Source organism: Triticum aestivum, chromosome 4B (genome assembly GCF_018294505.1).
Source record: "Triticum aestivum cultivar Chinese Spring chromosome 4B, IWGSC CS RefSeq v2.1, whole genome shotgun sequence".
Taxonomy (NCBI): domain Eukaryota; kingdom Viridiplantae; phylum Streptophyta; class Magnoliopsida; order Poales; family Poaceae; genus Triticum; species Triticum aestivum.
In genome coordinates, this window is record NC_057804.1 from 82744266 (window position 1) to 82769014 (window position 24749).

Consider the following 24749-nt stretch of genomic DNA (forward strand, 5'->3'; position numbering starts at 1 on the left):
GTTTCCTCCGGTGACGCTGCTCTGGAGGAGGTGGAGATATTTAATAGAATGAATGCCACGTGTCGACGTTGCAGAATCCAAAAGGACCGACAGCCATCTCATCCGTCGGCGAAGTGAACGCCGCGTGTCACCGTTCCGGCTCCTCGCCCGAGGTCAAGGAGCAGTTATTTAAGCCAAGCGGCGTCCGCCACCACTAGACATCATCCTGCTTCTCCCTCTTTGATCAGTTTTCCTCTGAATGAATGCCAATGCTTACAAGCCTAGCTGAGTTTATTCGTAGACAGCAGAATTTCTTGTTGCAAACAAGCAGCGAGCACTACGGGGCAGGGCAACCCTGGTGGATGAATTTCCGCAAGGAGACATCCGATATATAAACCTCCACCAGCGAAAGTCTCCTGAGCAGTGGGAGGCAAAGCATTTCTACTAGATTGTCTTCTAGTTTGCACATGGCGAAGGTGACGGTGTGGAGAGATGAGCGAAATCTAGAGATGGATGCCGGTGGCGACGGCATAGAAGAAGGGATTATGCGTGTTGATGGCCCTGTGTAGAAGAAATTTGGGAATATATGATAGAACTCTAAAACCTGGAGTTGGTCTAGATTCCGAGACAGAAACAACTCATCGACGCCACAAGGTTGGCACTGGAGGTAGCTTGTCGGGATGCAGAGGCAGCAAATCAGGCCCTCGTGATCAGAGAGGACAGATACAGGAAGACTGAAGCCATTTGCGACAGATTCTCCACGACAGTTGCAACTAAGATGTCGGCATTGAGTTCCGACATATTTTTCCTGGACGATTTGCTTTCCCGGGAGAATGCAGATGATTTGGCAACAGATTTTTTCCAGAGATCTCGTAGAACGAGTATCAAGGATCACACGGAAGTCGATATCGAGTGGTGCGGTGCGCCATATGCGGCGCCACCGAGATGCGAGCACTTGTGTGCGCATGCCTTCCTTTATGGGCAGATGAGAGATGATCTCGCCAAGGATGGCGTCCGGGAGATCGTTGATGCGGTCTGGACCAGACTCAACATGGTTCTCGGATCCAGTGGGCGGGCCACGGTCGCTCCTCTTAACGAGCTTAGAGGGCACGGGTACAGCCGCGAACCTCGTCTTCTTGTTGCTAGAGGCACGCTTCTTCATCTCCATTGTCGAGCTCGTGCCGCCTCCGTTGCAGCTCTCTGTGCGGTGGATATGGGAAGAGGGTTAGAGTTTTACAATTCACTAAGACGACAATATATATACGTACCTAATCTAGAAGATTTCGACAGACGTGGTGGAATAGTCACAGCTTCGACAAACGTGTGTCTTGAGGAGGCACGGCTATCAACCGTCCGGATACATGAAAAGTTTGGTGGGAGAGGCAAGGTTAGGCATACTTAGTTAAGGACGCACGGTTGTGCGGTCTGTAGAGACACGATGGTGTGGAGCCACGACACAGTGGCAAGTGTCATGTGAGGCACGTGCGTGCAGGCGCTAGAGGCACCTAACTGCAATCTGTGCAGGCACCGAACCCATTGAAGCCTCTACAGACATAGGTATCAACTCCCTGGATGCACAAAAGTGTGGTGGCAGAGGCATGGCTGCAAACTCTCAGTTGAAAAGACACGGTTGTGGAGTCTCTGGATCCACGTGTCGTGTGTCTCCAGGGGAACATAAAAGCCATGGCCTGTGGCCCGTGAGGCACAAGGGTGCAAACTCCAGGGGCACGGAAGTTTAGCCTCTTCAGGCACGTACGATTGTCAACCATGTGGATGCACAAAATTATGGTGACAGAGGCATGGATTTGAATACTCAGCTATGGAGGCATGGGTGTGTATTCTCTGCAACCACAATGGTCACGGCAAGTGTCATGTGAGGCACGTGTATTGAAACACCGGAGGCACGGAAATGAAGCCTCTTAGGCACGAGTGTCAACCGAAATGGATATACAAAACTGTGGTGAGAATGCTCTGCTCGAGAGACACCATTGTGAGCTCTCTGGACCCGCGAGCGTCTGGTTCCACGGGCACCTAACAGTCATGGCTTATGTGACGTGAGGCACATAGATGCAGGCGCCGGAGGCACTATTGGGGAGCCACTACACGCACGAGCGTGGCGTTTCTCCAGGCCTGGCTCAGCATAAACCCTCTATGGGTGCAGAAAACTGTGCGCAGAAGGCGCCGAAGTCAGTAACCTTCTCTGGGTCGGCATACTCGGTTAAAGAGCCACGACACGGTGGAAAGTGTCATGTGAGGCACGTGCGTGCAGGCGCTGGAGGCACCTAATTGCAGTCTGTGCAGGCACCAACCCCATTGAAGCCTCTACAGACATAGGTATCAACTCCCTGGATGCACAAAAGTGTGGTGGCAGAGGCATGACTGCAAACTCTCAGTTGAAAAGACACGGTTGTGGAGTCTCTAGATCCACGTGCCGTGCGTCTCTAGGGGAAAGTAAAAGCCATGGCTCGTGGCACGTGAGGCACAAGGGTGCAGGCTCCGGAGGCACCGAAGTCTAGCCTCTACAGGGACGTATGATTGTCAACCCTCTGAATGCACAAAATGACGATGGCAGAGGCATGGATCCGAATACTCAGCTATGGAGGCACGGGCATGTATTCTCTGCAACCACAAGGTTCACGGCTAGTGTCATGTGAGGCACGTGTATTGAAACACCTGAGGCACGGTAATGAAGCCTCTTATGCACGAGTGTCAACCCAATGGATGCACAAAACTGTGATGAGAATGCTCTGCTGGAGAGACACTGTTGCGAGCTCTCTGGACCCGCGGGCATCTGGTTCCACGGGAACCTAATAGTCACGGTTTATGTTACGTGAGGCACGTAGATGCAGTTGGGCGCCGGAGGCACTATTGGGGAGCCACTACACGCACGGGTGTGGCGTTTCTCCAGGCCTGGCTCAGCATAAACCCTCTCTGGGTGCACAAAAGTGTGTGCAGAAGGCGCTGAAGTAAGGCATCTACATGTATGTGTACCAACCTTCTTGGTACTCAGTTAGAAAAACACGATTGTGAAGTTTCTAGACAAAGTTTGACCCCAAGACAAAGAACAGCCGTCATGTCACGAGACACACGGTTTTATAGTACTTTAGCTGTGCTTTTCTGTTAAATATAAAAGTGCTTCCTATATAGTACGTTAGCTGTGCTTTTGTGTTCAATATAGCACTGCTACCCTGCAGTAGTAGGTCAACCATGCTTCATACAATACGTCGGGTGTGCTCTTTCAAGGAATGTGTTGACCATGATTCATGGACCTTGTTACCCGCGCTTCCCCGCAGCATATCATGTGTGATTCTGCAATTCTTGACAGAACGTACAATAGCTCACAAGATATTTTTCATTTTCGGTATTAATAACTAATTTTCATTTCCGGTATTAAAAATTTCTGATGTTTTTTTTTCAATTATAGGCCAAGGTGAAAATTGCCAAAGTTATCAATGAAATGTACACATAACTTTTCTCGCGGTTTCAACCAGTTCTCGAGCAGAAATTGGAGAAGCTCCTTTCACTTGGTAGGGATCTTAGTGCACAAGAAACCAAGACCATAGACCGGGGCGTTTATTGTAACTTGCAACAGGAAATCTCGAATGAAAAAGAAACTTTTTCATCACCCCCTTCAACATATTCTACGCTTCCAAGTTCTAGCACGACAAGCAGTCAAAGTTCTTCCAACGGTGGCTCGACAGTGTCCTTCACGCCATGTCATACTCCTTGGAAAATTTAAAGGGTTGCTGCGATATCCCTAACCTAGACTCCTAGAATCCATACGACAAAGAGCAGTCCCACTGAGATTAAGTTGCTACTGGAGGTAACAGGATCGACCACAACAAAGAGGACATTGATGAACAAGCCAAGATTCACCTGGAAAAAGTGCATAACCATCTGCACAACTGCCTTGATGGCTTGCTGGTTCATGAGCCCTTCGTGCCAACATCTGAGATGCTGGAGAGCGGGGCAATTATAATGATAGGTGAAAATTCGTCTGAGTGTTCTGTACGGATTGAAACCCAAAATTCCGCTGGAGGATCTGCAGACCACAACTCTGTGACAAGCCCACTGGAAAAACTCTTGGAGGAAACAGCTAAACCTACTGCAACAGAAACATCAACCTCGCACTCTGTGGTTGACAAACAATTACTGTCTGGTCCAATCTCAATGGATACACTTGGAGCACCTATTTATCACATTGGGAAAACATCACCAACTACTGCACGGTCCAGCGGTTCTGATAGCGCTCACAAAAAATTTTCAACCAACACAAAGAGCCTCACTATATCCCAACCTGCACAAAAGTTAAACATTGTCACTGAACAACGTTCCTCTTCACTGTCAGAAGCTAAGGTCCATCTTGTTTCAATTTTGAGAGATGAGAAGAACATTGCTGAAACTGAATGCACCAGAGCTATTTCCTCCCTTGATCCTAGAGTAGCCATCACCACTGATTCTGACAGCGGTTCTGGCACAGTACTGGACACGAGAAAAGCACTTCCATCCACTAGTGATGCTCCATTCATTACTACCACATCTAGCGATGCGGAAGACAATAACATTGCAGAAGAACATGAACAATGTACCAAACAACCACATATTGATCCCACAGACAGCGTCCCTCTTTCCACAACCGCACATCCACCAGAACTGGAAAGACAAATGGAAGCTCAAAAGAGGTCCTTACAGCAGTCAGAAGATCCAAGAAACAATAATACGGCACCTCCTAAGAAAAGAGTTAGAATACTGGAGCCTCCACATAATTCAACAGAAACTGCAACCAATCAGTCTCTATAGGCTGACAACCACAGAGGCCTCCTTGATACTGGATTCATTGATGATGATGAAATATGGTCTGACCCATCTATCTATGAACAACTTGACAGAGTCGTTGAAGAAAAGAAGAAGCAACCCTTTCATAACCAAGTAGCATCCCAACAATGCCAACCTGATACGGTCTCACACTTGACCAAGAATTCAACCTCATCATCCAGATCTTGCCTTTCTAACTATCAAGAGCCACATATGCCCAGCAGATCAGGCTCAATGCCAGGCGGTAGCCACCTCTCAGAGACTTTTGATACGTCATACTCTACAGGTTTAACTCAAACTGTCTTGTCCGACAGTTTGCCAGCAACTGCTTTGTCCCAACACTACCAACCAGTTCCTACTCTCAAATACAACTACTACCGATGTCCTGGTGCTCAGAATAATGGCAGCTCAAACAGCAGCCAGCACTCACCTTATGCAATGAACAACCAAAGTCACAAACAGTACCACCAACAAACCCCTGTCCATAATGCCCACTACCCCCAACACAATGATGCTCAGAATAACAGCACTCCACGGTGCTAGCAACGCCAACCGCAAGAGCAGAACCATCAACAACCACGGACAAGCAAGTCTCGTGGGCAAAGTTATAGTGCCTTGCAACAACAGTTCAACAGCATGCAATATTTCGGCCATCGTCTACAACATTTTCCAATAGATATTCCTTCGAGCTCAACCGGTGATCCAACTGTTAGAACATTACAACTGTGCATGCAACACCAACCACAAGGCCTAATGGTCCAAAGAAACAATGATTGTAATGAGGGTCATCTGCAACTTAGTAATGGTCAAATGAACTCCGGTGGTCATGTCTTCCAGCCTCATGAACATCATTCTCAGCTAGAACAGACTCGATTCACTGACCAAGGGAATGACCATCAAGATCACTGCCAACTTTTGGAAATAAGAGATTCTACAACGCATGAGAAAGAAGTGTATGGAACAATCATCGACAATACACCAGGCATCAGTCAAAATGATAGGTAATGAATTAGTTCTTCTTGTTACAGTAATGTTTTGATTCCTTCTTTGACTACTGCTATGCATTCTGCCTGAAGCTTTCAAATTAAAGTGTTTCGGCTCGATTCTTCTACTATTGCAATTGAATACTCATCAACTCTAATGTTAAATAAGAAAATCATACGATTTAAAATGCATTTATCTTTTTTGGCAGCAAGAGGATATTCTTCGTCGACCGAGTTGGGCCGATCATCGAACTTTAGGTTTGTCAATGAAGGTATACGAATATATCAACTCATTCGTGGTCGATGCTTACTCAGAGTTGTTGATGAAAGAACAATTCTATGCAACGCCAACATTTGTGCACAAGCATATAATGTACATTGACGCTTCTGTAAATTCTTGCTTCTCGTAAATAATAATAACAAACCACATTTACTACTACTACCACGCTCAGTGACGCGGCTTCAATTTTCTGCAGGATAAATTTCAAGTTCTAGGAGCAAGCACTAAACTACTCAAGGAACAAATTGTAGAAAAAACTATTGGGTTCAGGCTGCCCAACAAATGCAACATTGTGAGTTCACCCTACTCACTCTGTTCGTCTTCAATTCTACCAGATTTTCTTGTTACAATGATATAACTTCCTGTTAATTGTTTTAGGTCTTAATACATGTGAGAAAGAAACAACATTTTATCTACCTCATATCGTGAATCTTGCAATGCGTCGCTTCGAAATTATGTGTCCTTATATCAATTGCGACGGTATAAAGGAACACTCGGACATTGTCATTGAAAACTTCAAGAGAGCTTACCATTCTGCTTACAACAACCATCCTCACACAATGGCCTCCTTTCATGTCAAACCTGTGCAGAGTGTATGTAACTCAGAGAGAGAGTGAGTTTCTTTTAACTGTAGCTCTACCTCATTTACACCATGCATTTTTTTTGTTCCACTACATATCCCATATCTACTGTCCACCTTCTAACCAATAACATAATGCTCTAAAATTTCAGGGATGACAGTGCTATTTACACCATGCATTTGATGCCCCTCATTAATTTGAATAATAATTAATTTTTATCAATAATGTAAGTTCACTCTCATTGACAACACATCAACATATGTTCATCCAAGCCAGCTGAACATTAAGTTTTACAATAAATTTTATTAGTTTGTGTGCTTATGTGTTTTCCAGATCCATGTGAAACTGATGAGAGAACAACTAACTTTCAAAATGATAACATCGAACTACAACACAGGCCATGTATTTGAGGCACTGAGCATCGTACTCAACAAACACAACAACCGGCGCGAAAGAAGAAGATTTGGAAGAAGATGACTACTACTTAAATGTGCCTTAATTTAGATGGAGCCATCCGAACATTGTTTCAGCCATATCGACTAATGTAATCACAACAATGTTTCATCTATTTTTGTGTCGGTCCAAGATATCTGCTATGGATCCCATTAACCACAGCTGTGCATTCAAATGGTCAAGTCTTAAATTCCTGAACAGCAAACATTTACAAATAAGAATCATATTTTTTCGAAAAGTTGTAAACATGATATTCAAGACATCAATTCCTTGCACTAGAACACCACTCACTTCGAGTAGACATAATAAAAGAAACAATTGGAACATAGAGGAAAAACACTATCGATTCGTAAGCATCTGACGAAGGAGCTAAATGACTCACCTCCAGTAATGTTGGTCACAGAGGCACTGTCGTGCCTCTTATCCACGTAGAACGTGCCACTCTTACCACGGACAACTAACCTGACACACACAAGTGCGCCACCAATTAACACAGGACGTCCCCTCGATAGCTTAACACCGGTCCCTCTCCCAAGCCAACGAGTCATGGAAGCACGACCGTGACTCAAGTTAACGAAAGAAGATTCATCCTCTGCGATAGACGACTAAACTGAACAAAATACCAAAACAGAAGAACGACCATGACTTCAACTAAAAAAGGTCCGTGACCTCACAAGTTTCACCGACGAGCCTCTCTCAGCAAGTAAGTGAAAGCAAACGTTTCGAAAGAAAGACACAACCGTGCCTTTGAATAACATTGTAGACGTGCCTCTCCGAACAAACGTGTCAGAGGAAGCATTTGCGAACGACAGACACAACTCTGACTCAACATAACATAGGACATGCCTCCATTAACTAGACAGACGCGACTTCACTAGCCAGACTAACTAGAAATATTACAGAACATACAACCATGACAGTGACTCATACTAACATAACGCAGTGCCTCTCCGAATTTAGTACCCAAAGGAAGGATAACCCCTCTGCCAAACATACAACAATGCATCCAATACCTTCACGGCAATGCCTTTCAAAATCAAAGCACCACCACAATAATTGGAACACAGAAACGCAACCGTCACTAACACAATACTCCCACAGCAACTCTCACACTGGATTATCGTCCCCAAAATAGACAACATATATTGAAAAAGATAGCATAGTGAGAAAATCTGAAGAATCTTAAACACACCCAAGCTCTGCATAAAAACATTTCAAACACACAACCACGACCGTATATTCGATATAAAAACAACCGTGCTAAACACACTACAAAAACAAAGTGAAAGTGACACCCCTACCTGTCAGTGTGACCATATTGAGAGAAGAACTGAAGCAGCTAGCAAACTAATAACACCAGAGCGTGCGTTGCCTAAAACAAAAACAATGCATCCCTGAGCAGACGGCTATGCGCTGCCTATCACGAAAGTGCACATCTGAGTGGTCCTCTTAATACATCTCATCTTATACCAACGAGTAGCAAAAAATCATAGAGGAAAATATTCTTGAAGGCACCCAATCAAGAAAAACATAATGGAACAAAAATAAACTTAAACTTCCAAACCAGTCAACTCCATCTGGTTCAAAATAAAACCACCACAATTACAAATTCATCGGTCGATGTAATATTACCCAATACAAGAACTATCAAATAACCAATTCATCACACAATCCTCAGAAACGTCCTCGCCATCTAAGATCAGGAAGACAGTGATGATGCAGGATGTCCCTCATCGACAGAAACCGGCGGTACAGCTCATAGCTCACATACCCTTCCTAAAGGAAAAGCAAATGAAAACATCAATATACAAAAAAAATAAAAAAACGTATTGTTCTTGCAACAAAGGCAGAAACTAACGAAAATGAAATCTTCACTTACAGTAGCTCCATATTTCAGGTGATCAAAGGTGAGTGGCTTCCAATCCCAGTAGTGACGAAGAAGTTCTGGAAAAGAGGACTCCGGCTTGGAGTAAGATTCGTCAATGATGGCTTCTGCTAACTCTTCCATGGAATCCCTTTCTTCACCGCCTTTTATCATGAACTTCTCTAGGATGTCGACGTGGTACCCTTCTGGAATTCTGATGAAATCTTGAAAAAAGCATCTCTAATATTCCTGGCGCCCACACTAGAGAAAGTTATACCTCTATTCTCAAGGAAATCCTTCAGGACAGGGCACTCTGTCCTGGCCTTGCAGAAGTGATAGACCAAAACATGATTCCGCATAGCCAGTTGCATGATGGTGACTTTTCTACGCCCATAACAATCCTTCCATGTGAAATCCATGCCGAGACCAACAAACTTGTACTTCTCCTCGCGCAACCAGTCCTCGTACAAGGCAGTGATCTCCTCCACCTTGCCAGGCTCATTGGTGTACCACACGTCGAGCTTCGTGTTACCATCGGCAACTATCGGATGGTACTCAGTGGTGTTCAAAAAGTCGTCCATGGCAGCGAGCAGCAAGGTGCCAATGGAGACTCCTGAGACCCTGCGACAAGGTTAGGGAGTGGTGAGGAGGGTGGGAACTGCCTGATGTTCTGCGGCTACAATACGACGTGGAAACCTCACAAACACGGCCAGTATTTAACCTTGGTGAGGGACGTTTGAGTTACCATACGCATTAACATGTGAACTAGGAGCAGCGTATAGACGGTTGAGTTACCATGCACATACAGGAGACATTGAATTGAAGCGTATACAGTCACGGAATTGCGGCTTCTCGGAGTTCTTGAGGCACGGGTACAAACCAGCTGGATGCACAAAAGAGTGGTGGCAGAGGCACGGTTGTGTAGTCTAAAGAGAAACTGTCGTGTGACACCAGCACATAGAGACATCGTGTGTGTCATGTGAGGTACATGAATAGCGGAAAAGAAGCCATGCACGTGAAGCCTCCATAGACACGGATGCTGGGCTTCTCGAGGCACGGTCTTGAAGAACACAAAGACAGGAAACTGAAATGTTGCCTCGTACGTTAGCAGACGTGCCACTCTTGTGTGAATGTGTAAAACACAACAATACAAACACAAACAAACAGCGCTGAATATAAGCCAAACCAAAAACAGGCTTCTCCCAAACAATACATATGTGTCGCCTCACGGACGGGCATCTGCACCAGAGGCACGTAGAGTCACAGCCAGCATGACGCCTGAGACATGCAAATGCACGTACAGGAGACACGGAATTGAAGCGTATACAGTCACGGAATTGCGGCTTCTCAGAGTTCTCGAGGCACGGGTACAAACCAGCTGGATGCACAAAAGAGTGATGGCAGAGGCACAGTTATGCAGTCTCAAGAGAAACTGTCGTGTGACACCAGCACATACAGACATCACGTGTGTCACGTGAGGTACAGAAATAGAGGAAAAGAAGCCACGGGAGTGAAGCCTCCACAGACACGGATGCCGGGCTTCTAAAGGCACGGTTCCGAAGAACACAAAGACAGGGTACTGAAATGTTGCCTCGTACGTTAGTAGACGTGCCTCTCATGTGCGAACGTGTAAAAGACAGCAATTCAAACACAAAGAAACGGCACTGAATATAGCCAAACACAAATCACTCTTCTCCCAAACAATACATATGCGCCACTTCAACAGGTTACCTAAATGTACATGAACTCGCGCAAACATCAACAATGAACTTGTAACATGAAAAAACATAAAAAAATTATTTTCACATAACATGAGACAAGCCAAACTCGATACTGTGAAAATAAAAAACCAAAATAACAAAACGGTACTCCATAGGATTGAACTAAAAGTACTCATTAGTTATACAAAAAAAGTAATGAAAGTCTTCCAGGAGTCCATTCTGCTCAGAAACGTCCACACAAACGTCCACCGTGACCATTCTACTCAGTTGGAATTCTGCTCGGAAACATCAACGGCCTCTGCGGTCGGGAAGACAACAAGGATGCATCATGTCCTTCATCGACAGAACTCGGCGGTAGAGCTCGTAGCTCACATGCCCATCCTAAAACAAAAAGCGGATGAGAATGAAGATATACGTAAAGAGGAAAAGGTACTATTGTTGCAGTAAAACAAAAATATAATGACAGAAAATCATAAAAAAACGACGTTTTCACTTACAATTGCCGCATATTTCAGGTGTTCAAGGGAAAGCGGCTTCCATTCCCAGTAGGCATGCAGACCTTGTGGAAAAGACGACTTCATACTCAAGTAAGATTTTTTATGACGGTTCCTGCCAAATCTGCCATGGAATCCCTTAGATTGCCTCCTTTGATCATGAGCTCCTCTTGAAGATCGATGTTACACTCTCTTGGGATTTTGAGGAAACTGTTTGCGAGAACATCCCTATCATTCCTGACGTCGACACTAGCGAAAATTACACCTTTGTTCCGAAGGAAATCCTTTAGAGCAGCGCACTCCATCCTGGCCTTGCACAAGTGATAGACAAGAATATGCTTGCGCATTGCCAGTTGCATGACGGTGACTTTTCTACTATGATCGAAATAATCCTCTCATGTGTACTCCACATCAAGACCAACAAACTTGTACCTGTCCTCATGCAGCCATTCCTCATAAAGAGAAAGAATCTCCCCCACCTTGTAGGGCTCGTTGGTGTACAACACCTCAAGCTTGGTATTACCATCGGCATCTATAAAGAGATGCTCAGTAGTGTTCCTGAAGTCATCCATGGAAAAGAGGGTGACACGACAGTGGAGTCTGACTGTGCTTCTCATATGAGGAGAGGATGATGGGAGCTATATGCACTTCTCTGGAGAGAATAAGACGCGATAACCTCCCGGAATAGACCACTACTTAACCTTGGGGAGAGACGACTCAGTTACCATGCGCCCATTAAATTGCATCGGGAACGGTGTGAATGGACGGTTGTGCTTCTGCAGCTTATGAAACCATGCACTTCAAAAGTCACGGCTGCCACGCTATAATCGAGGAGCCTCTAGGTTAACTCTAGCACGGTATCTGGCACAATGAATACTAACAATAAATAGCCATCCCATCGGTCACCAGCACATCTTTTGACCAAGAGAACAATGAGAGGAGGCAAACAAGATGAATCTGTCGTACAAATACTACACGGGGAGTGAACCAAAGTAGAAGCACGGTTCGGCCAGCACAAAAGCCACACGCGTGCCTCCACTTTGCTTAAAGACAAACCTCAGTGATATCAACAGACCTCCATCTATATGCCTGCATACCACCGAAAACATTGCCAAAACAAAAGCACGTTCATGCTTCTGACATACAGATAACTGTGCGCTATCATACATATTCCGGCCTGAACCCAATGTACATAAAAACAGTGGCTCCCTGGGTCAACGACTACTTGAATTTTTTTTGCAATAACAGAGTCACGAACCATGGCTCCATTCCAGATGCAAAAGTGCCTCTCATTAGGAACCATCATGCCTCCCGTCAATTTGCCTCCCCCGACGTATCGACCATGCCTCTCCTGCTACAACAACCGTGCATCTAATAACATCATCACCGTTCCTCTCCTAAAGACACACCCAACCATACCTGATTAAACATGTGATTAAAAAAATTAAAACACACAAGCACGAGTATGCTTTTCAGCATGTATAACTGTGCCTCACAAAAAGTATGTAAGGCACGATAGGCACGTAAAAGACTCCGCTGGGAGGCAGCACAGCTGGACAACTATAATGGGAGGCAACTGGACGAGTCAAACATCTCATGTCCCCATAACACCTCAGAATGCACGCACACCATCTACAATGAGCATTCATTCCATTTCGCAGAATAAAAGATAAAACAAGAAGCACTCATTACTACTCTTGCTCTCTCCCGTCTCATTTATTTTTCAATAAGCTTTGACTCTCTCGGCCACATCACAACTCATTTGCCTTCTCAGTCGCCTGCTTCTAGGGTTCGTGCTTCTTCTCTGTTGCCTGCTTCTAAGGTTCGTGCTTCTTCCCAGCACACAATCGATTAATTTCCAAGCCATGCTTCTCTCGTACATTGCTGGCCGTGGGTGCTTGCCCTAAGCTTCCCATCACAACACATCTTCCTTATCCGTCCACCTACTTCTAGGGTTCGTGCTTCTTCCCTGCACATAGTCTCATTTCAAACAACTTATTGTAGAGTCTTTATTGGGTCTCTCGATTAACTTCTAAGCCGTACTTCTCTCGTAGATTTGCTAGCCGTGTGTGCTTGCCCTAAGCTTCCCCTACCCCAATCTCCGTTTGTCAACCCTTGTTCTTCTTCGTAAAAAGTATATGCGTAAGCAGCATGCTCCAATCCATATTTATGTTTTACGTTTTGGTTTTTCATTTGATAGTTATTTAAGCATCAGATCCGGTACAACGACTTCATTCTCTAAAGGAATATAAAAACCATTTGAAAATCTAAACAAGTGTTCTAAACTCTGTCATACTGCTTTTCTGGAAGGAGTAGATGAGAAGATTTCTGGTAAATTTGTAGTTGTGGTCTGCCTTCGTACGGATATTTTAATATGGCTAGTTGAAGCTAGTCGTTGTCTACCTTCAACGTTCAAGCTTGTTTTTAAATTGTTATGATATTCTTGTTTTCTTAACATAATTGTTCTGAATTATTTAGATATGATTTGGCCTACCTGCCGCCAACCAGGCGTCCCTTGCGAACCACACCCTGAAGTTCTCCAGGAGTTTGAGGTTATTCTTGATGAAAATTGCTGGAGCCGCATGGTTAGTAAGCATCACTAACATATTAGTTGCTTACAACACAGTAGAAATCGTCACTGTTACTCATACCCCCTTGCACCTATACTAGGTTCCCCTGCTGTCACTTCTTCGCACCTGCCTTGTGTTTTATTTTCCATTAGTTTGCCTGCCTATGCCCTGATTAATATAGTCCATTAGTTTTGCCTACCTATGTCTTGATTACTATAGTGCATCTTCAGTTCTAATTAAAATTAGTCAACATATGCCAAAAATCTGTATCCATTTACTTATAATACCATTATGTTGTTATCTGTAATTCTTATCAAAAATTCATATCCAATTTAAGAAAACTTTTAACATTAATAGTACGTGAGTTCAAAGTTATACTTATAGGTTGTTATTTTTACTATTTTTTCCAGTATGTACCTTGTAATGTCAGAGCTTTTCTCGCTGACTACATTGACGAGAGGAAGGAAGAAGCAAGAAAATTGCGTAAAGAGCAGGTAGAGCCATCCCTTCTTACACATGAAGGAAGGTCTTACAATGCTTTGTTTAAGCATAGGGCGAACTACACAAAGTTCTGCGGTGGTGAGTGGAACACCTTTGCAGATGATTATGAACTTCGTGCTGGAGACCGCATAGAATTTGAACTACCACACGAGGGTCTCAATCTCGAAATACAAACATATCGCAATGAAAAAAGGCTGCTTCCATTACCCCATGTTGGTACGTATTTAATATTACAAACTTATCTTCTTTCGCTGTATTTTGATATGCATGCATCAAACTGAATAATATTAACCCGTGTTACATAAAAGTTTATCTAACTTTAAAATCTTGTTCTTTTTCTAGCTCTCGACGACCTTTCTTCTGACGATTTCGACCATGTTCACTGTTGTGTCTACTCTAAGGATATTGAGTTTACCTACAACTAGACACGATTCTTTCTACAACGCCTTTTCGGAGATACTTCCATCCATTGTCGTCCATTTGTACACGTCTTGACTCCCACTAACATCAAAGACTGCATCATGGTTGGTTACATCTGCCCTTGTTAAAATACCAAACGTATTTTGCTCATATATAATATAAACAATATTGACAAAATCTTGCTTATATGTAAAATTATAAAGAACCTATTTATTCAAACCTAAAACAACAAAACTTTTGTTGTTCTCTTAATATGTTGTTTTATCTGTTTACGCAAAAACCTGAACATGCCAGGAATTATATTACTTTCAATTTGGAATTTCTTAATGTTTGTGCACTCACCGTATTCAGTCATTCTTTTATTTATTGTCCAAGTGGCAATTCAACGGTTTTAATTTCTATTTAATTTCGATTTCTTCTAGAAAAATCCGAGGAGCGCTGTCTCGACACTGAAGAGATGGGTGGACGTGCCAACCAATGGCACAGTGACCCTTGAAGCTCCTGATGAACCTACCCATGTCATCACTCCTTCGTCGTACTACATCTGCAAAAACGACGGCAGGATGGTAATAGAAAAGTCTTCTTTCAAAGACTTCATATCAGCTACATCCTTTGTTGAAAAGAACGTTGTTCTAATCACTTTCAAAGAGCGCCATGACCGTTTTGTGTCCATCATCATTCAACGCATTATGTAGATTCTGTCGGAACCAGTACCTAAAATGGAAGCAAACAGTGTATCTCCTAGGATGTTCAGCGCTCATTTCAAGATGATGCCTCCCAGGAGCAAAACACTGGTTAAAATAAGTTTGCTAGTTAGGATGGTAGAGTAATGTAACTATTATGGACCATGTGCTTTCTTGAACTATCCGAATGATCTTTTGGAACTTATGTAGCTCTTATGGACCCTCTACTCACTGTTTCAACCATCGGAATGATCCTTTGCAACAAATGTTGTTTGAACTATCAGAATGATTCATTGGAAAAAATGTAGTTCTAATCCTTTGAAAAGTTCACAATTCAAAAAAACCAAAAAACAGAAAGAATCATTTTCAAAAATGAAACAAAACAAGAATCAGTTTTTGATCCAAAACCTATAGCAATGTCATGTTATCAAACTTATTCAAATGATCTACTGAAACATATCTCAATTTAAAACCAAACAGGACTCCATTTTCAAGTGCAAACTATGTTTACTTCACCAACTTTTCATGAACACACAGTTGTGCACTGAATAACATAACAACAGTCCCTCCCTGCCCAAGGAAGATTGTTAATTGAAAAAAAACGTTTTCACAACAAAGGCACGACCATGCATCTGCTGAGTGTTCTACCGTTCACACGACTACTTTCACAGCCAAAGATGGAATACGCACATATGGATCACGCACGTAGCACGCAATGAATAAAAAAAATTCAAAGAACAAGGTAAGTGAAAATCTTTTAAAAAACAGATAAAACAAACGCCTGTTTCCGAAAATCTACGCCTAGAACCGCCGGGTAACTAGCAACTGCTCTTTGGCGGTTTCCTTTTTTGCACGACAAAAGATCCCTTTCACTTTTCCGACTCCATTTGCATCCTCTTCCTCGAAAGTTTCTCGCCGCCACAATTCACCACCGCACACCTCCAGCCATGGACGACGGGAAACTAACAACATTCACCGAGCACGTCACTACCCACGGTACAACCGTGCTGGAGGTGGTGTACACCAACCACCCAAGGACCGTGGAGCGGATCATCAAAAAGTACGAGGAATGGCTAAAGGAGGAGAAGAACAAGTTCGTTGGCCTCAACCTTGAGTACACATGTAAGAGCAGTTACATACGACAAGGGATCGCCGTCGTCCAACTTGCCATGTGCGAGTGTGTCCTTGTATACCACTACTGCAGGTACGAGCGCTCCCATGTGTTAGTTGACTTCCTGCAACGAAAAGCGGTAACTTTCACCAACGTCGACACCAGGAACGACAAGACCATGCTTGCCCGTGCATGGATCAAAATTCCAGACGAGCACCACGTCGACATCCAGAGGCTATTCTGCATCAAGGGTGGTGGAGAAAGGGACTCCATGGCTGACCTTGTAGCAGCCATCATCGACCCCTCATACAAGAACATGAAGAAATCATTCCCAAAGGAGAAGCACCAGTTCTGGGAGTGGAAGCCACTTTCCCCGATACACCTTGAGTATGCGGCAAAGGACGGGTATGTTAGCTACGAGTTGTACCATAGAATCCTAATCATCAAGAACGGGCTATGTCACCTCCACCAACAACCAGTGAAAGAAAGACTCCGCCCACGTAAGAACAAAGACGAGGGATCTTCCAGCGGCTGGAAGCGCCGCAAGGGAAACAGTGGTTGGTAAATTGCGAGAAAATGGATCGTGTCGTGATTGATTGATCTGCCGTGATCGAAGGATCGGGTGCGTGGCACAACTATTATGATAATTTAGGTTGAATGAACCCATGTTGTAAATATGTTTGTTGTTGCTCAAATATGTTGTCTGTATTGTATTACTATTTTACGTCTGAACTTTGAACACAGTGGTGTGCGTGTCTAAATGTAATTAGTAAGTTATGTCCCAGTATTGAGTAAGCATATATTGTATCCATGACTATAGAACGAGAGATATGTCGCACGATATTGAATTATAATTTTCATACTCAACCTTTAAAAGATGCATCATACATTTACAAGAATATGTGATGGTATCGTTGTAAACTTTCAGTAGAATGCTTATTCAACATTGACATGAACAATTCATAAATATTGCAGAAGAACATTCGGTCCACAGACGCAAGGGACAAGAACTTTGTTACTTTGACTAATTGAAAAAAAAACACAACACAACCATTTCACATCAAACACTGCTCCGTCCATTCACAACATCCTTGCTATTGCACACAGGTTCCTCTCCGTGCACCAGTTCTCCACGATGCCACAAAACTACACTACTGTGTCCAACTGACCTATGTACAATCGTGGCTCTCTAAGTGTCAACTCAACCCATGCCTCTGGTGCCACGCACCCATGACCCTAGAGACTTCACACCTGTGCATCCACAACCGAGCCTCTCTAACCAAATATTCGGACCGATGCCTCTGCTGCCATACATCCGTGCCTTTAGACACTTGACAGCAGCAAGAGGGTTCAAAACCGTGCATCCACACAACCGTGCTTGTATTGACTGCACTTTGGTGCCTCCATTTGCTCGATCAACGTGCCTCACATGAAACCCATAGTAACTCTACGTGCTCCACGCGCGTGATCGCCCGTGCAACTTTGGTGCTGCACACGCGCTCCTCTCAGTATACCCGTGCCTCCGCACAACCATGCCTGTACTGACTTTAATTATGTGCCTTCATTTTCTCAATCCACGTGCCTCACATGAAACCCACTGTAACTCTACGTGCTACACACACACGTGCCTCTCGCATGAAACCCACAATATCTCTACGTGTTCGGCACGCGTCATCGCCCGTGTAACTTTGGTGCTGCACACCCGTGTTCCAAACAACCGTGCATGTACTGACTGCAATTCCATGCCTCTATTTGCTTAATCCACGTGCCTCACATGAAACCCACAGTAACTCTACGTGCTCCGCACGCATGATCGCCCGTCCAACTTTGGTGCTCCACACACACTCCTCTCAGTATACGCGTGCCTCCACACAACCGTGCCTGTTCTGACTTCAATTTTGTGCCTCTGTTTGCTGAATCCAGGTGCCTCTCACATAAAAGAGATGCACAGCCATGCCTCAGAGTAAACAACACACGTGCATCTACTGTATTTACAACTATGAACACAATTAAATAACATCCGTCCAAAAAAACATCCTTAAAAGAGATGCACAGCCATGCCTCTTCTACAAACGAACAACAGCAATGAACAGTTAGGTTCATGTCGTCTCATATATCTAAATAACATTAAACCGCAGCCTAGATTTTTAAACAAAATCCATTATGTTCAAAGGCTATAACTAACATCACTGCGGCAGAAGCTTCAAGATAACAACAAGCCCCCCAACATGTTGTTTGAAAGTTATTAGCACCAAGTTGTTTACTTCAATAGACCATGCCAGGAGAAAATCACTGAAACCTTCCTGTTTGAACACCATTCTATTACCCAAACCAATGAAGTAGGAGCAAGGAGTGCTCACATATATATCATCATCACCAGATTCCAGAGTAACTTCAAGAGTTAAAATGCCAGTCCTAGGAAAAGTCACAAACTCCTTCAAACTCCTCACAACAATACCAGGAATAACCTGACAAAAAATATCAAGCTATCAGAAATAGAATAAGAATTCAAAACTATAAATAGAAGAGGTAATAAAAATAAATAAATAAACAGAAACAAAGAAAAAACAATGGAAAAAAATCTGACCATATGATGACCATTAACATTCATGGAATCAATCCTGTGAACAAAAGGACAACAGGGTATGTACTCATCATCAAATAGTTGACACCTCATGAAATACATCTGCTGATAATTAAGAAAAACACCACGAATGTAATAACAACTCCCAACAAGTTCCTTCTCGGAGTCTCTCAAACCATGTAGAGCTACAAAATATAATTACACAGGCTCAAGGAACAGAAAAATCAAAATGTACAATAAAACAAGATAAAAACTTCCATAAAAATAAACCTTACCAACAGACGGTAAAGGAGACAACGCATCTCCACGACCAACACGATAAAAATCAATACCAATCCAAGTTCCATAATGTTCAAGCCTAATGGTCATTATATCACGAGGATGAACGCCATAATCACTGACCAATCGTTCCCAGGAAGGACCATGGAATTTGCTCCTCACCCGACCATGACTAAACAGAACACCATACAAATAACCCTCATTGCACTGAAGAGCAAGATCAGTATCTTCGTCACCCCTCCTTACGGCTAAAGCCCTACACTCCTCGATGTGACGAGCAAGATGAGCTCTAACACTACACGGAACATACTGCACAACAAATCAAAACAAGGATCATAATCAAAATCTAAACAGCATGGGCAGCACCAAAAGAAATAAGCGTGTATGCCAAAAATTGAACAATTATAAAATGATTTTCTTACAACATGCCTCCAACAACGCCGATCCAGGACCACACTGAACCCATCTACAAAAGAATCAATAGAAGAACACGGGCCACCAGGCATACGGCAAAAAGGAAAAGCCATAACTGCAAAGGAACACAATGGTTATCAAGAACTAACCCCACAAAACCCAGTTGAAACTTGGCATCTGATAGTATTGGTAGTCCCCACCCGTAACTACCCCATAAATCTCGATATCCCGGAAATATAATGGGAACAAAAAGAGAAACGAGAAAGGGAAACAGGGAACCCACGAAGGCAACCAGTAGGGAACGACGATATCGCGAACGGGGAAGTGCGCTCGACGCTAAAGAAGGACTGCCGTAAGAGCAGGCAACAAGCGCGGCGGCCAGAACAGCTATCGCCGTAACCACGCGACAAGAGCAGCGGCCGCAACGGGCAGAGACGACGACAAAGAAAGAACGGTGCGCAATGAGGGTTCGCCCACACTAGAGAGAAACAGATCTCAAAACAGATCAAAAGGTATTACAAAACATTAAAAGTATAAGGACTAAAGTGAAAAAAGGAAAACCAGAAAGGGAAACCAAAAACCGGAAATCACGGGAGAAGTCGTGCGCGCGCCACGTGTCGCGCGCGGAGCGCATCAGAAAAGTCTCAGGAGCGCTCCACGCGTGACACTTGGTGCGCGGGGAGCGCTTCCCGACTAATCGTTGGGGGGAGCGCTCCTCAATTAGTGATTTTGATTGGTCGATGGGTATCGACTTAACGCGTACCCCCCTCAAGCCGACCCATTAATGGGATTCACACCCAACATGTTTTGGGAAGGTTCCAGAACCTTCCTTAAACCGATTTTCTACTTTTTATTGTTTCGGTTTTTCTTTTTTATTATTTTTCCTTTTTTTTGGTTCCTTTTTTGTTTTCCTTTTATTTTTTATTCTTGTTTTTTCAATTCGCAAAAATCTTTTCAATTCGTGATTTTTTTTCTATTTTATTTTCCTTTTTTGTTTTAAATTTACAAATATCTTTTTCAAATTCATGAACAATTTTTGAAATCGTGAACAGTTTTTTGAAATCATGAACAGATTTCCATATACCTAAACATTTTCTTTCAAATTACATACTTTTTTACTTTTACCATTTTGCGAATTTCTTTATAAATTCATGAACATTGTTTTGTTCATGGAATTCAAAAAAAAAATCATCAATCTAAGAAAAAATGTTCAACAAAATTTTTTCATCGAATTCATTTTTGTTCATCGGATTTAAAAAATGTTCATCAAAAGTCAAAATTTGTTTGTCAAATTGCAAAAATGTTCATCAAATTCAAAATTTGTTCATTGAAATCAAAATTTCTTCATCTATTTTTTTCAATAAAATATTTTGAAACAAATTTTGTTCATAAATTTCAAAAAATGTTCATTGAATTCAATGCTTGTTCATGAAATATAAAAAAAATGTTCATCATTATCAAAAATTGTTCATTAAAATTCCAAAAATGTTCCTTTTTTGAATCAAAACATTTTTTATTCAAGAAATTTTTTGAAAATTCACAATTCAAATTTTTTTAAATTTTTAGAACTAATCCCGTATTATTTTAATATATAATAAAATAAAAACCAAAAATGAAAAGTAAAAAATGAAAAGGAAAAAGGGGGCGCCCCTCCCCGCACATGGGCCGGGCCAATAGGGCGCTCATGTTGGCGCGAGCGTACACGCTGCCGTGATGGGGGCCCTCCCCGCGCGGTATAGGAGTTCCTGCTTGCAATCAGGGACGGAGCCAGGAAAATTGTATGAGAGGGGTCTTTTGCTGCTGCTTCACGGTTGGGGAGGGCCAGAACCACTAAAATACAATTATTTGTTCCCAAAATGTCATATTAGTAGCTCTAACAATGTAATTTTATCTATGTTGGCCCAGGCCATGGCCCCAGCTCGCCCTCACTGCCTGCACTATCATTTGCCTCTTTACGAAGGTGATCCCCTATTTATCATGTAGGTCTTTTTTAGGAAAATTTATCATGTAGGTTGACGTTTATCAATCAAACGTGACCCTTCCTCCCCTGGTGGTTGCTAGGTGAATTTGGGACGGCCCAACTTGCGTAGGCTCCCCATCCGGTTCTAGAACCTTGCCAGACCGGTTTATGTATTATTTTTTGGGGGGTTTTGTTTTTTATTGTTCTGTCATTTTCGTTTCTTGTTCATGTTTGATTTTTGAAATTCAAAAATTTTGCATATATTTTTTAATAAATGTTTTTTTGTTGATTAGGAAACATATTTTGAATTAATGAACATTTTTGTAAATTTGATTAACTAATTTTAAATCCAATTTTTTTTACCAAATCAGTAAATATGTTTTAGAATGTGGGACATTTTTTAAAAGTTGTGATTTAATATTCATGAACATTTAAAAAATTGCGATTTTTAAAATTTTATGAGCCTTTTTTGACATCCCGAACTAGATCTAAGGAAGCAGAAAATGAAAAAAGAAACAGAAAATATATTTTTTGAAAGAGATGCCTCGCAAATGGGTTGCTCGAAAGGGCGTGTGGGCGGTGCATGTTTAGCTCTTTTCCATCACACCGGCCGATGAATAGGAGGTCCCTTTTTGAAAATAGTTGAATAACCGAGCAAGAAAATGATATCTTCATAAGAAAATGATTTTTGAGAACAAAAAGGAATTTTGTTGATCCTCCATCATCTGCATCAAGTAATACTTCCTTTGTACATAAATGTAAGACGTTTTACAGAGGGGGTATGTTTTCTATGAAGCATCATCTGCACGAAGTAATGCAATACTATTACAGACTTTCCGCTCATGAAAAAGTGAGATGTATTCGAAGTTATGAAACTTTTAGATTCAATTACGATCGTTTGGACATTTCTTTTTTCAGTTGGGTCTGAACAATTCTTTGAAGATCGTTCATGCACCAAACTTTGAGACTCTCTCTCAGAAAAGAAAAGGAGAGCAAACTCAATCTATAGATAATAATGTAAATTATATAATCATAACATCAACATGCATGTAAACAAGTACCCAACAAATAACATCATCAGACCTGTAGAAAAACGCACGCTATAAGACACATGAGAGACCATTCTACCCCTGTGGAACCAAAACTGTAAACTAGACAGGCCTCTCCTTGTACCACTACGTACTACGTGAACAAGACACGACACGAGCCATGCACTTGCACAACAAATTAACACCTACACAAACAATCCAGCAGACACATGCATGAGCCATCACGTACGCGCACAAACTACTGACCACTCTCACAGTTGTCCCATTATCTGGGCCCCGCCATGAAACATGCCATTGCCGCCGACCTGTGCTACCGTCGGCGCAGAAGAGAACTCCGGCGCCCACATGGCAGCCGCCCCGCCGCCGGACACCTTCCACGTGTCCACATTGCCGTTGTCCAAGAACGCAGTTGGCCAGAGCATCGGCGCCGACGTCCCTGCATGGCCGCCCCGGAGCCCGAGGGAGTGCAGGCCGAACTCCCCGGCGCTGCCGCCGAGCCCCACCTGGCTCAGCCCGGGCAGGCCGAGGCCGAGGTCGAACCCGACGCGGCCCTCGAACAGCGGCGCCCCGCCTAGCGCGAACAGCGAGCTGAGAAGTCCGCCTTGCGGAGCCTGCTGGGAGTGCGACTGCGCCGGCATCGGTGGCGGAGGCGCGCCGAAGTGGACGGGCGGGCGGCGCATCGCCTGCTGCGGCGCCGGGCGCAGGCGCTTGCGGGTGGAGCCCCCGATGGGGACGTTGCGGAGGGAGCCCCCGAGCGTCCAGTAGCGGCGGCAGGCACGGCAGAAGTGGCGCGGCTGCGACGTGTTGTAGTTGTTGTAGTAGCAGAACTTGGTGTCGTGCGACGCGCACCGCGGGCACTGCTCCCGCGCCGCGGCCGAGGGCGTGTTCGGGTTCGCCGCCGCCGGCTGCAGCTGCAACAGCTGCTGCTGCTGCTGGACGCAGGCCATGTCCGTCGCGGCCATCGTCGCCGCGGCGTCGTGCTTGCAGTTCTGGGGATGGGCGAGCAGTGCTTGCTGCATGGGGGCCAGCTGGTGCAGAGGAGCTTCCATGGCGTTCGAGGTTGGCCCTGCAGGTCCAATGTGGGTGCGTAGATGCTCGTATTATGGCAATGGAACTCGAGCTAACTTGGCTAGATACCAGTGAGTTTTGGGATTGAAGTGCGAGGGCGTATATATACACGGCGTGAACCAGAGTGAGTGAGCGAGAGAAGGTGTGTGGACAGTGTGGGCGCTGGATAGGCGTTGTGGGTGATGGTACGGTGGGTGACAGAAGGCTGAGGGGATGAGTACGCAGGGTGCAGGGACTGACCATGTAGAGTTGCTTTCGATCTTTGCAGGACAAGGAATCCTGTGAGCCTACCTGAATGCTGACGTGTATGCTCCCCGCACCAGACAGTTTTGAAACCCAACAGTAAAAGTAAATGGCTTTTCCCCCATTCTATACAGTGTTTTGCTTGCATAAGTATTATTCGTGATGCATTTCCCACGGCTAGCTTACCACTGCTACGTAGGAGCTCTGCCAAGCTAGTACTACAGCAACATGCTACTGCTAGCTATACTACTGTTACCATCTGCAGCGTGTTTCTGCCTCTGGCTTTTATTGAGTGGCAAGGTAGATTCACTCGAAACTTCGAAAGACGACACTGAGGGTAAAAAATGGACAATATTTTACCACTCCCCACCTCTACCCTCGTTAAAATCTACGCAGGGTGAAAGTCATGATTGAGAGCATGATTAATAATATAGCCAATCATGAAGTTGTCATGTCATCTAATCGCTCCGTCTAGACGTATAAGTCATCTTACGAAAATCAAATAATTCTAAAACACTTAGATGTTGTGCATTAACTCTTATCTCACCTCGTTTCTTTTTCTTGACATATCAACCAATAAGAGATGTGCGGCATGCATACTTTCAATGACTTGAGACTACCAAGCACGACATGTTGTGGTTAGTTCATTGCATGCAATACTATTAATTAGTAAATAAACATTAAGTTCTCTCGTTTC

At 43.7% G+C, this 24749-nt stretch overlaps 1 protein-coding gene across 1 annotated transcript; it reads right to left on the reverse strand.

Annotated features, from left to right (window-relative positions):
• Window positions 1-22696: 22696 nt before the first annotated feature.
• Window positions 22697-23895, reverse strand: LOC123094509 (dof zinc finger protein DOF3.1). Its single transcript, XM_044516495.1, has one exon. It carries the CDS (start codon window positions 23788-23790, stop codon window positions 22993-22995), a length of 798 nt encoding a protein of 265 aa, XP_044372430.1. The 5' UTR covers window positions 23791-23895; the 3' UTR covers window positions 22697-22992.
• Between the last annotated feature and the right edge of the window lie 854 nt (window positions 23896-24749).

What these genes read in the sequence shown, in the direction of transcription:
- LOC123094509 (XM_044516495.1), bottom strand. Translation starts at nt 23,790, where the DNA reads ATGGAAGCTCCTCTGCACCAGCTGGCCCCCATGCAGCAAGCACTGCTC.